The sequence below is a fragment of the Tamandua tetradactyla genome, chromosome 2, assembly GCF_023851605.1.
Source record: "Tamandua tetradactyla isolate mTamTet1 chromosome 2, mTamTet1.pri, whole genome shotgun sequence".
Lineage (NCBI taxonomy): Eukaryota > Metazoa > Chordata > Mammalia > Pilosa > Myrmecophagidae > Tamandua > Tamandua tetradactyla.
The window spans coordinates 23,659,714-23,671,948 of record NC_135328.1 but is presented as its reverse complement, the minus strand read 5'-3'; the positions used below and the strand labels follow the sequence as shown (position 1 = coordinate 23,671,948).

Sequence of the window (12,235 nt, the reverse complement as noted above, 5' to 3'; positions counted from 1 at the left end):
AGTTATTTAGTCAGGACAAATGCTAGCACTGGTTGAAGCTCTAGGGATATAGCAAAAATGAAGAAAAAGTCCCTTCCTTCATGGCCGGGGGTGGGGGGAGTTTTTTAATAAACAGATAATATCAGCAGTTTTAGAGGGTAATGAGTCCTATGATGAAAAATAAAGCTCTTTGAAGTTTTTCTGTAGAGAATATATTTGAGTAAAGACGTAAATGAAATAAGGGAGAGAGCTCTTAGAAAAACATGGGAGAAGAGTTTTTGAGGCAACAGGAAAAGCAAATGCAAAGGCTTTAGGATGTTTGAGGAATAGCAAGAAGATAGTGATACTGGATTTTAGCCGAGTTTGGTAAGGTGATAGGAGATGAGGTTGTAGAATTAGATGGGGATAGGTTTCTGTGGCTAGAGTGGATCGTAGTAGAATAAGAATGGAATTAAGGAGATGGTTTGGGAAGCCATTGAGATGATGATGGCTTGGATTAGGGTGATAACAATGGAAATGGTCAGATTCAGATTAAACTTTGAAGATAGACTTGATAGTTTGCTGATGCATTAGATATGAATTTATGGTGCTGCTACTTCCTAAAATGGGAAAAACTCTACAAGAGGTAGTTTGGCAATAGGAGAATCAAGATTTCTGTTCTGGACATATTATATTTAAAATCCTTATTAGACTACATCATAGGGTAAGAGATACAATTATGGGAGTCACTATTCTGTAGATTAATTTCTTTTCATTTTGGTCTTTATTAAGTTATGAAAACCAATGAACTACTCCCGGGATTATATGGATGTATAACTCTGTTAGGTGGGCCCTGCCTGATCTGTTACAGTCATACTTCTGATGCCCAGAATGAACAAAACCATATATACAACAGAATGTTTTTTTAACCAGGCATATTACTAGTTATATGTGAAACTATAATATTCTATGGAAAGGAAATTCTATTTAAAAACCATATATCTTACACAAAAAGGCAAAATGTGATCATCCAAAGTATCAGTCTATTGATTAAAGCCCTCTGTTACATCTTCTGGGATTATAAAGACAAATAACTGACAGGTCCTTCCTCTAATGTCCTTTTAATAGAACAACAGATATGTTATGTACATAAACAAAGGGAATGTAATTCTTCATTAATAAATATCCCAAAGCTATAAATAGATTTCTATAGGACTTTAACTTAGAGAAAGAAGAAATGAAGTTCAGTTACTAAGATAATAAAAGGTATTTAGTTAGAGCAGCCTTTCTTGAGGGGCATCTTGAATTTTTATAGATAGGTTAAAGAGAGGGCACTTTTATATGGAGAACTTGGCAGACGCAAAGATGCTGAGATGGCAGTTTCTAGGATATTTCAGTCAATGGCAAATAAGCTGGTTTGCCTTCAGAATTAGAAAGACAATCTTTTATTCATTTATTCATTTAACACACATTACAATGAATAATTATTTTTTTCTAAGTAATGAGGACCCAACAATGGGTTCCTCATGGAGCCCATAGTCTTCCTAGGTGAAGCAGAATTGCATGGGAAAAGGCAAGGGAATGAAATGAGCCAAAACGATGAAAAGTCCAGGTTACATTTTTTTCTTACTCATCCTTATAAAACTCCCTGATGATTATAGTCCACATTTTATGTCAGGGGAAATGGAGATAAAGATTAAAGTTTATATACCTTGATAGGTTAAATAGGTTATATATTTAACCTGATAGGTTAAATCCGTTCAAGTTTATATACCTTGTTAGCTGGACTGGAGAGGTCGTACTCATTTCTTTGTGGCATTCAAGTCCCAATTTTTCAATAATGCCACGTTTGTTCCTGGAGACTTTACTAAAAGAATAGAAGAGTAGAAGCTGCAATCTGTTTTTCTTGGGGAGACCCATTCCCCATATCAGGAAGGACATTGTTGAGGAATCCTTTGAATTGTACATCCTCTCATTATTGTTGAGAGAAGTGTTAATTCTTATGGAAGAGGGAAATGTATAAGCACTATTAATCTGGTAACAGTACAGGTACTAAAAAGGAAAATGGATTTAAGAGGGCTTGTGTGAATGGATATGTCTAATAGATACTAAGAGCAGTGATATATAATATTAATTTCTTTTTCTTACAGCATCACAGTTCCTTTACTTTATTCCTAAGCCTAAAAAGGTGTTCTTTTGAGTGAGACTCATGTCTGTTCTTTGTGGTAAAATGTATAATTAATAGCTTAAGCAACACAGAGATATATTTGCAAGATTAACAGAGAGGAATAAGGAAAAAAATCCAGAGTAATAATTGGCTGAGGCAAAAATGAACATTAGAAACTAGAAAGATGTATACACTCCTCAGAAATGATTGGGGAGGTGAGTGGAGTGCACAGAAATGCAGAATAAAAGTTATATTATTATAATTTATTTATTAAAGCAAAGGAGAACCCCTAAAACCTGGAAAACTTGGATGATTCAGATGTCATACCCTCATAACTTTTGCCTCAAACATATGAGGGGAGAGAAGAGCAAGGAATGTATCAGTTAGAACTACGTAGTTGCTAAGTGTGAAAATCCACTCAATTTAGTATTTTTGAAAAATCCACTCAATTTAGTATTTTGGCTTCTTTGCTACCCTGAATGGATGACTGTAGTGAGACGGGTTTCCTTCTTTAATTGGTTAAGTCTTTGCTTTGTTCTATGCTTACCCCTATATCGGGGCACAAGGGTTGGGATGTGGGGTTGGTGAGTCCTATCTAGCACAAATGGACTAATAGGGAATTGGTAGAACCTCAAAAGAAGAAGATGTATTCTTTTACCAGATGAAGAGAAACTGGACAAGAAAAACAATAGATGTCCAATTGAAAGAGAGTGAGGAAAGAGACTGAGAAAAGATAAGATAGAAGGAGAAAGAAAGTAGATGGGGGAGAAAGGAGAAGGAGAAAATGGAGGAGAGGAGAGAGAGAGAAAAAAGCAGGAAAAGAGAGGGAGAGAATAGAGGTATGAGAAAGGAAAGGACAGGGGAGAAAGGCAAGAGGGCAGAGGGGAGAGATTTATCTTGATGACAAGTCATATGCCCTTTATGAGACCGATTGATAGGACTGCATACAGCTAGAAACCCCGCAGAAAACATGGTATTCAGAACAATTCACATTATCATTCCTGGTTGAAAAGAATGGAAATTTCATATTTGACTTTACAATCATACTAGCTCTTGACACTAGATTCTGTGTCCTCATTTTGAATGCAAAAGCCTGAACTAATCCTACAATGAAGAGGCCTTTCATGTTAGATGCAAGCGTTTGCTGAAGAGTTTCTTCAGAGCCTCTTTTATCTCCTTATTCCTCAGGCTATAGATGATGGGGTTCAACATTGGGGTGACCACTCCATAAGACAGACTGATGATCTCATCAGATGTTTTTGTGACCTTTGATTTGGGCTTTGTGTACATAAGAAGAGCTGAACCATAGAATAAGATGACCACTGTCAGGTGGGCTGAACAGGTAGAAAAAGCTTTCTTTCTTCCCTCAGCAGAATTAATTCTCAGGATGGAATAGAGGATGAAAATATAGGAGATGAAAATTAACAGCAGAGGAATAATCAGTAAAACAATACTTGCCACTGACATGATAAGCACATTGATGGTGATATCTGAGCAGATGAGTTTAAGAAGAGCCAGGATCTCACACGTAATGTGATCGATGACATTATTTCCACAGAAAGGCAATGTCATTGCTAGGACTGTTTGTACCAGGGAGTTCAGACAGCCAACAATCCATGACCATACAGCCATGTGCACACATAGCACCCTGTTCATGATGATGGGGTACCTCAGGGGGTTGCAGATAGCCATGTACCGGTCATAGGCCATCATTGCCAGTAGGATACACTCAGTGGAGCCCAAGCCAAGGGAGAAAATCATCTGCAGAGCACAGCCAATGAAAGAGATGGATTTTCTGTGAGATCTAAATATGCTGAGCATTGGAGGAATGGATGAGGATGTGTAGCATATGTCCAAGAATGAGAGGTTCCCAAGGAAGAAGTACATGGGGGTGTGGAGGCGGGAATCCAGAATGGTAAGGATAATGAGGAGGCTGTTTCCCAGGAGGATTATCAGATACATGATGAGGCAGAGCACAAACAGAGAAAGCTGGAGCTCTGGGTATTGGGATAGCCCCACCAGAAAGAATTCGGTCATGGCAGAGTAATTACTCAATTCATTTGTCCATGTACCTGCAGGGTTTAAAAACAGACACGAACTCAGGGATTAAATTTGTAGTGTAGATTTTAAAAACACTTTTACTTCCATTATTTATTTATTATGCATATTATATTAATTTTATTAATGACAAAACAAAGGCACTGAGAGTTCTGTTATGATTACACAACAGCAGAAACTGGGAATTGTGCTGGAAAATGTCAGTTCTGTAATTAAATAAAATGTAGGTACATATTACTTTCAAATGTGGATACATAAGGGTCTCTTAATTAATGAATATTTTGAAATTAAATTGCATTTCAATAAACCTGGGTCTCATTTAAAATATCATATAGGTTCAGCAGCATGCCGTTTATCCTGGCTATGATGTCAGTAAGTTAGTTTTTCTGAACCTCAGCTAGCCCACAGGGGGAAAGCAATAACTTTTGGCAGTTTGTTGTGAGAATCAAATTATATAAAATATATTAGGTGCCTGGCACAATAGATGGTTCTAATTTGACACCTATAATTATATTATACTAAAATATAATAAATTATTATAACATAATTTAAGTATATATTTACATATGCATACATTTTATAAATTACAACTCTTAGGTCTGCCTGTTTGGGTCAAAAGGAAAAAGCTATTTTTGAGAATGATGAGATTTAAATTTTGGACCCTGATTGAAAAACTGTAAGCATTTTTTGTTCCTAGATAGTGGACTATCTAACCAGTTCAGTGTCTGAGGATCATTGCACCTGGTTCTTAGTACCTTGTATCATTTTATAAGTAGTTACCCATTTTTTTCTCTAACTTTTTGTATTTAATGCTTTGGAATGCAACCCTAGTTCTTATTTTTGGCCATGTAGGTCAATATATGGCTAGACCGATAATGGTAATATTTATTAAGCGCCTATTATGTTGTCAGCACATTACATTGTTGTAAGCACATTACATGTATTAACTCATTTACTATCAGTGTAACCCTATGAGACAGGTACCATTTTAATTCCCATTTTGCATGGAAGAAATGGAGACAAAATAAAGTTTAAGTAATTTTTTCAAATCCATACAAAAAATAATAAGTGATAGAATTAGAATTCAGTATCCAACCATCTGTCTCCAAAGTCGGTCCTACTAACCATTGTACCATACTAGTTCTCATGGGTTCTTTTTCTAACCCTAAGCAAGAGAAGACTGTTACAGAAATGTATTTTGTAATTCGCTGCACTGAAATAACTTGCTTATTTTGAACCTGATCATATGTGATGTGATGGAGAACCTGAAGACTGAATCACAGCCTCTATTTTTTTCCACTTTTGTGCCTGGTCTTTTCTATTTTTAACAAGAAATTTCACAATTTTGAGGAATAGCCAGATAAAAAATAATATGAAAGCTCTGCCTCACCCTTGTATCTATTGAGCACACACCTGGAATCCCTTAGCCTTGTATATGTACTCTGCAAATCAGTGTGCACTTCTGGATCTTTCATGCCCCGTATACTTGACTTTCCTGCCTTTTCAATCTCAACTCGTCTTTTCAATTGTTAAGCTCTACCTACTTATAATTTGAAACTACTTATAACTGCTTGTAGTAGTTAGGTTCAGTTGTCAACTTGCCCGGGTGGTGGTGCTGCGTTCTGTTGTGGACTTAAATCATGAGCATGTGGAATTTTCTATGGCTGATTACATCTGCAGTTGGTTAAGGAGAGTGCCTTCCTCAATCAATGAGGCTTTAAAGGAGGAATCAGAAGAAAGGAGCTCAGAGCTGGCTAAGACCCAGACATTTGGAGATGCAGATAGAACCACCCGAGGGAAAGCCCTTTGAATCCAGAAGCCAGGAGAGATGCCCAGGAGTCCTGTGTGTCTTCCCAAATTAGTAACTTTGTAACTAAGTAAATCCCCTTTATAAAAACCAGTCCATCTCTGGTGTATTGCCTTCTGGCAGCCTTAGCAAACTAAAACACTACTTATATCATTAAAATTTCAACTGTGCTCCAATTGTCTGATATTTACTCTAAGATGTTCATGTTCGATTATAGACCCATTATACAAAGAGCTGTGTCTTATACTTTGTTATACTGTTGCTGTGATAGTTTGTGTTTATTAGGTTGTGGTTGCAGAACGAGAATATGTCATTCTGATATTCTCCTCACAGCACAAACATACATTTGCTTTGGTCTTTTTGTATCCAGAGAAATTGAAGTCAGAATGTGAGACTTATTCCTTGGCTATTCAAAGATGGCACTACTCCTTAGCTTCCTGTAAGGAGGGGAAGAGAAAAGTTCTTTGCTTTCCATTCCCTTTCCTTATCATTTCTCCTTGTCTTGGAGAGTATCCCCTAGACAGTGATTTTGGTAAGGTTAAGAAAATACTGGCAATAGTCTGTTAGTATATTAGAAAATATTCCCTTCCTCCTACACCTCCTTTCCTGTCTCTGTTTACATTGGTGCATGGACTTGTTCTCACAAAGGGATCAGTTAAGGCAGCTGTCTATATATTTTTAGCAGAACCATTCTGAAGGAAGAAAAGGAGGAAGAGGAAGAAGGTAAGAAGAAGGAGGAAGATGAAAAGAAAGACAAGGAAGAGGAGCTAATTTTTACTGTTAACAAAAGAGTACTAAACTTAGCATTTTATCCTGGTGGGTGGGAGTGCTGAAGAGAAGCATGAAGGAGGAATGGCTCTCTTTCTGTTCAAAAAAGGTCCAGAAAGGGGATGTCCTTTTTCCCGAAACCTATTTTCCCGAAACCTAGGGAAAATAAGCGAAAGTAGAATCAATAAATTCACCATACACACTGAATCAACCCATCATGAAAGACCTGTCTTAACCTCTTCAGTTTCCTTTCATCCCACTTCTTTGCCATAACTCCTTCCCATGATGATGTCAAGGCAGAAGTTATTGGATGGATTCTCCCCCCGCCTCCCATAGCTTTCATCAAACTTCCTACCTAAGACTCCCTACTTGACACAATAAATCTAATGAAAATCAGTGTACTTGCTATACAACACAGCTTTTAAAAGTCTTCTAAACCCCTCTCAATCACATTGTCACACCTATATAACTCTAATGTGGTAGTTTTTCATCCCTACTGCTACCACCAATTCTCTGCAATGTTTGTGGTGAATTCTTTCAGTATTTCCAAAATACTGCACTATTTCTTCCTTGAGCATTTGTCCCTGCTGTTTTCTTAAGGTGGAAGCATCCTTCCCAATTTAAATCTTACCTTTTCTAGGAAACTTTCTCACCTGTTGTTCTGGGAAGAATGTCCTATGTGCCGTCACAGAACCTTTTACTTTCCTCTCTCATAGCATCCTTCATTTATTCAGTTATACTACACTTACCATGGCACATTCTGTGGTAGGTAATAGAGACCTTATTGTGAGCAATGAACTCTCAAAATGGTTCCTTGAGGCAGAATGCTTGTAAAAGTTATTTTGTACATCCAAGAAACAAATGATTCCTGTGCTATATCACATGTCTCAATGTGAAAAATTCATGGAACACTTTTAAAATCATTTCATCAAACTAAATAGACTTTTTTACCACAAACTGTCAAAGATAGAATAAAATTATGGATCAATCACATATAGGAATGGATCTGCAAAGATTATAAAATATTTCCAAAACTGTACACTGATGTGATAGTGTTTATTTCATGAATTTATTGAATTCCAAGTAAATACTTGGAAATCTATCAATATAGTATAGGAAACAGATAAAAATAACCTTCACTGTCATCTTACTACGTGGGAACACGTATTTGATAGAATTCAGCATTCAATCATGGTAAAACCTCTTATTACTCTAGATTAAAGATAATACATCATTAAGATGCCTAACATCATCAACATAATTCTTCCAAATGGTGAAACTCTTGAAATATTTTCCTAAAAGTCAGCCAGAGATGTTTTTAGCATTACTACTTAACATATTCCCCTAAAAGATACAACAATGGAATAGAAAAGGAAAAGAATAGAAACAGAAAAGAAACAACTTTGCATGTACTCTCACGTTTCAAGTTCAATCATGCTTTCACAGTTGCTATAAATTTTTCTTCCAGGATGCTGGAATTCTGGCATGTGGTGATGGAGGCTCATGAACACATGAGAAGCCATACTATCACAAATACTATCACCAATGCAAACTGTAATCTTTGAGAAGAGTTAAGGACAAGAAACACTGCTCAGATATAATATGACATGAAAAAAGATTGTTTTGTAATTGTATATTTGTGGTTAGAAGAAACTACACCAAAATGTTAACTGGTTTTCTCTGGAATTTGGAGCATTATAATTTCCTTTATCTTCTCCGCATTTTCCAGATCATCTTTATAACCTATATTTTACAATTATAAAAGATTATAAATAATTGTTTTGAATTTTCTTTGAAAGGGGAGAGTGGTATGGACTTCCAGAATTTTGATATCAGTTTTCTCTAAAACTCAGATAATGAGTAAACAGTTCATGAGCTGGAAATTGAGGGAGACTTTCTGTTGCTTTGTATCACATGGACTAATTTAGTCAGTATTCTGATTTTGTTCATTCAGTTTCACATATATACTCAGACTCAATCTCAATTCTTTCAAAGGGACTCTAGAATTCATTATTTAGAATGTGGCTAGGCGCAGATAGGATGCAGTATAAAACATCCAATAGAATCATACAGTAAAAAGAAAGAGGAGATACCTAGTCTGTAGGAGGGACCATGGAGAAATAGCAAGGATTTCTGTTACTGCTACTTCTTTCTTCCTGCAATAAATAGGTAAAATTCCAGTTTATCGGTTCTCCAGATTTCATCCATTTCTCCTCAAAGGCTCTGTGTTTAGAGTGATCCTCACCACTGAGCATCACCTGTGGGAGGGGAACCATCTCTGTTTGAAGACTATAGATGATGAAGCATTCCCCTTCTTATCCCATGTTTACCAACAGAAGAGTACTGGCTTAGTTGTTAGGCACATACACTATCCAAGTCTTCCTGATTTTAACTCAAGAAAATTCTTGAACAGGTCATAGCACACTTACCCTGGAAGGCTTCCCAGGAGGACACTGCCAGCACTAACTATTGCATCCTATATCCTCTTCATTCAGTTTGCCCTAATGTTTTTAAAGCACTTTTCATCTTCACGATATGAGATATCCCTGGTTGGAGATCCCCAATGTTTATCTAAATAAATAAGTTCCTATTAGTCCCCAAAGGAGTTGATAATACACAATATTGGGCAAGTTAGAATTAAATCATTTTCTTCTTTTTACACGGTCTTAAGAATTATGCAGTTCCCCCTGCACCCCCACCCCCAGCTGTGTGAATATCAAGTGCTGTTTTTGCTGCTGGGAGCTCAGAAGAACTTTAAGCCATTATCTTGCAGAAGTCGTTTTCAAGCAATAGATTCAGGGCTGGGATTAATTCCCCCAGCCTATCCTGCATATTCTAATAATTTCTAGGTCTGTGCCATGGAAACCTATTGTGCTCCAGTTTTCTTACCCTTTTATTCTAATTGCTAGTAAGGGATCTTTATGGAGCAATAGTTGGAAAAAGCAGTGGCTTGAAGGACCTAAATTTAGTCTTGACTCTGTGTCTTATTAGCAGTACAGATCTTGGACAAGATATTCAATATCTCTGAGCATGACATGTCTTAATTAAAATGGGTTAACAGTGCTATTCTATAGTTTTGTATGTTTTTTTTTTTTTGAGGATTAATAAAACTACCTGAATGTCACTTGGCATTGAGATGTATGTTAGTTTAATTTGAACCCCTATGCTGACATTCTCTCATTTTCTATAGTAAGTAGTAACAGCTAATTTAAAGTGATGCTCGTAAGTATTCATGGTATTTCCCTTATTCAGTAATTTCTTATTGCCCATGACTTCCTCACTGTTTTATTCAAGACTTTACAAATAAAATACATTATTCAGAATTCTTCTCAATTTCTCTCTTCTGAAAAGAACTCTCCCCAAATCTGTTCTAATCTACCTCATTTAAACATTAGTGTAGTATTTTGAATTTCGCTGCTTATAATAGATAGTGACTTATTTGGTCTCTAGTTTTCCAAACAAGGGACTCAATTTAGACACAAGTGCAAATGTCTCTATTCAGCATTTCCTTTCTCCAATATTTTTCTAATTTTTTTTGTGTTCACATACTGATGTCACTGGAGCTGTGCTTTCTCAAAATCAGGTGACTTCTTAGCTTCCTTCTTTTTGAGCTATAGCCATGCTACAGAATCCACAGTAAAGTATCCCACAATCCCAGATGACTGCTAGTAGAGATTAGGGAGACAGAGCAGAAAAAAAAAGCTTTCATTCCCAATAGAAACTTCTGTTATATATATGTATCAATAGTAATCAATTTACCACATAGGTACTCTTAAACCTTAGGGCCCTACATATTTCCAGAGGACCTGCCAGTGGCTCTGGTAGCCAATTAAAATTATCTCTTGTTTTCTTCTATGAGACTGTAATCCCAGAAGTGATTTAAAGTTGAACCTTTAAATCTTGTTGAAGGTAGTAACTTTTAGATACATTAGGGATAATTTCTCAAAGACTTATTTGTACTTATTAAACTGTAATTTTTCTTTTTTTGAATAAATTTTATTTCTTGTTATACAAATAATATATATCCATTGCAGAAAATTTGGGAAATTAAAAAGGAGGAAATGAACATCATTCATAACTTTAGATATAACTACTGTTATTTTTATATATTTTTATGTGTACATTGGATATAGCAGAAAGTTGAGATCACGTTACTTTTTTTTTTTTCCTCTTTTCTTTATTGGCTGGAATGGTTTTGATTGGGGTTTGGCAAGTTGTGTTAGGTAGCAATGTCTAACTGAAGCTTGTGTAAGAGTGACCTCCAGAGTAGCCTCTTGACTCTATTTGAACTCTCTCAGTTACTGATACCTTATTTGTTACACTTCTTTCCCCTCTTTTGGTCAGGATGGCATTGTTGATCCCATGGTGCCAGGGTCAGACTCATCCCTGAGAGTCATCTCCCATGCCACAATGGAGACTTTCACTCCTGGATATTATGTCCCATGTAGAGAGAAGGGCAATGACTACACGTGCAGAGTTGGGCTTAGAGAGTGAGGCCCCATCTGAGCAACAAAAGAGGTCCTCCAGAAGTAATCTTAGGTTATAGGTAGGCTAAGCTTCTCTGCTACCTAACATAAGCTTCACAAGAGTAAGCCTCAAGAGCAAGGGGTTGGCCTATTGATTTGTGTATCCCTAAAGTTTGACACAGTGTCAGGGGATTCTCTGATGGTAAAGTTTAATAGTTTCATATTTTTTCTCCCATTCCTCAAGGGACTTTGCCAATACTTTTTGATAATCTGCTTAATATGCTCTAGGATGGACCATGTTTCCAGACATTATATTAAACTATACAGGATTAAAGAACCTCTTTCTTATTCTGGGCTCCCTGTGTTTCAGTTGTTCAAATGAACTATACAGATAGGTTGAGTTAGATTATGTACTACAGAAAATTTAGGTTCCGGACCAGATAAACATTTCTTCCTTTAGTCTCAAAGAGTATGTGTAGTTCTAAAATATAGACAATGTCTTCATTACCCTTGTGTTCTGAATTACTTTAACCCCGACCTGATCGGCTTTGTTTTTTATCTCTAAATATCAGGTTATATATATATATCCACCTCTCAAAATCCAGAAATAATAATTACCACCCTCTGATTATTTAAGAGTGTGTTTTTTAACCTGCGTATATTTGTGTATTTCCAGTTCTCTGCCCGTTATTGATTACCAGCTGTATTCCATCATGTTCAGAGGAGATGCCTTATATGATGTCAATCTTTCTAAATTTATTGAGACTGTTTTGTGATCCAACATGTGGTCTGTCCTGTAGAATGATCCATTAGCACTTGAGAAGAATGTATATCCTATTGTTTGGGAGTGCAAAGCTTTGTATGTTTCTTTTGAGTCTCATTCATTTATCATATTAATCAAGTTCTCTGTTTCTTTATTGATCCTCTGTCTAGGTGTCCATCCTTTGATGAGAATGGTAAATTGAAATTTCCAACTATTGTTGGAGACTATTCCTCTCTTCAGTTTTTCCA

General features: G+C 36.3%; 1 protein-coding gene and 1 long non-coding RNA gene across 2 annotated transcripts in view; one reads left to right on the top strand and one right to left on the bottom strand.

The window, feature by feature from the left end:
- The window catches only part of LOC143659398 (uncharacterized), a 95,960-nt gene that overhangs the window by 29,535 nt on the left and 54,190 nt on the right, over window positions 1-12,235 (top strand). The window lies entirely within an intron of this gene.
- LOC143665002 (olfactory receptor 13D1-like) lies at window positions 3,081-5,658 on the bottom strand. The gene is made up of 2 exons (XM_077138551.1): window positions 5,574-5,658; window positions 3,081-4,197 (listed from the first exon to the last, which is right to left on the bottom strand). Exons 1-2 carry the CDS (start codon window positions 5,656-5,658, stop codon window positions 3,248-3,250), a joined length of 1,035 nt encoding a protein of 344 aa, XP_076994666.1. The 3' UTR covers window positions 3,081-3,247.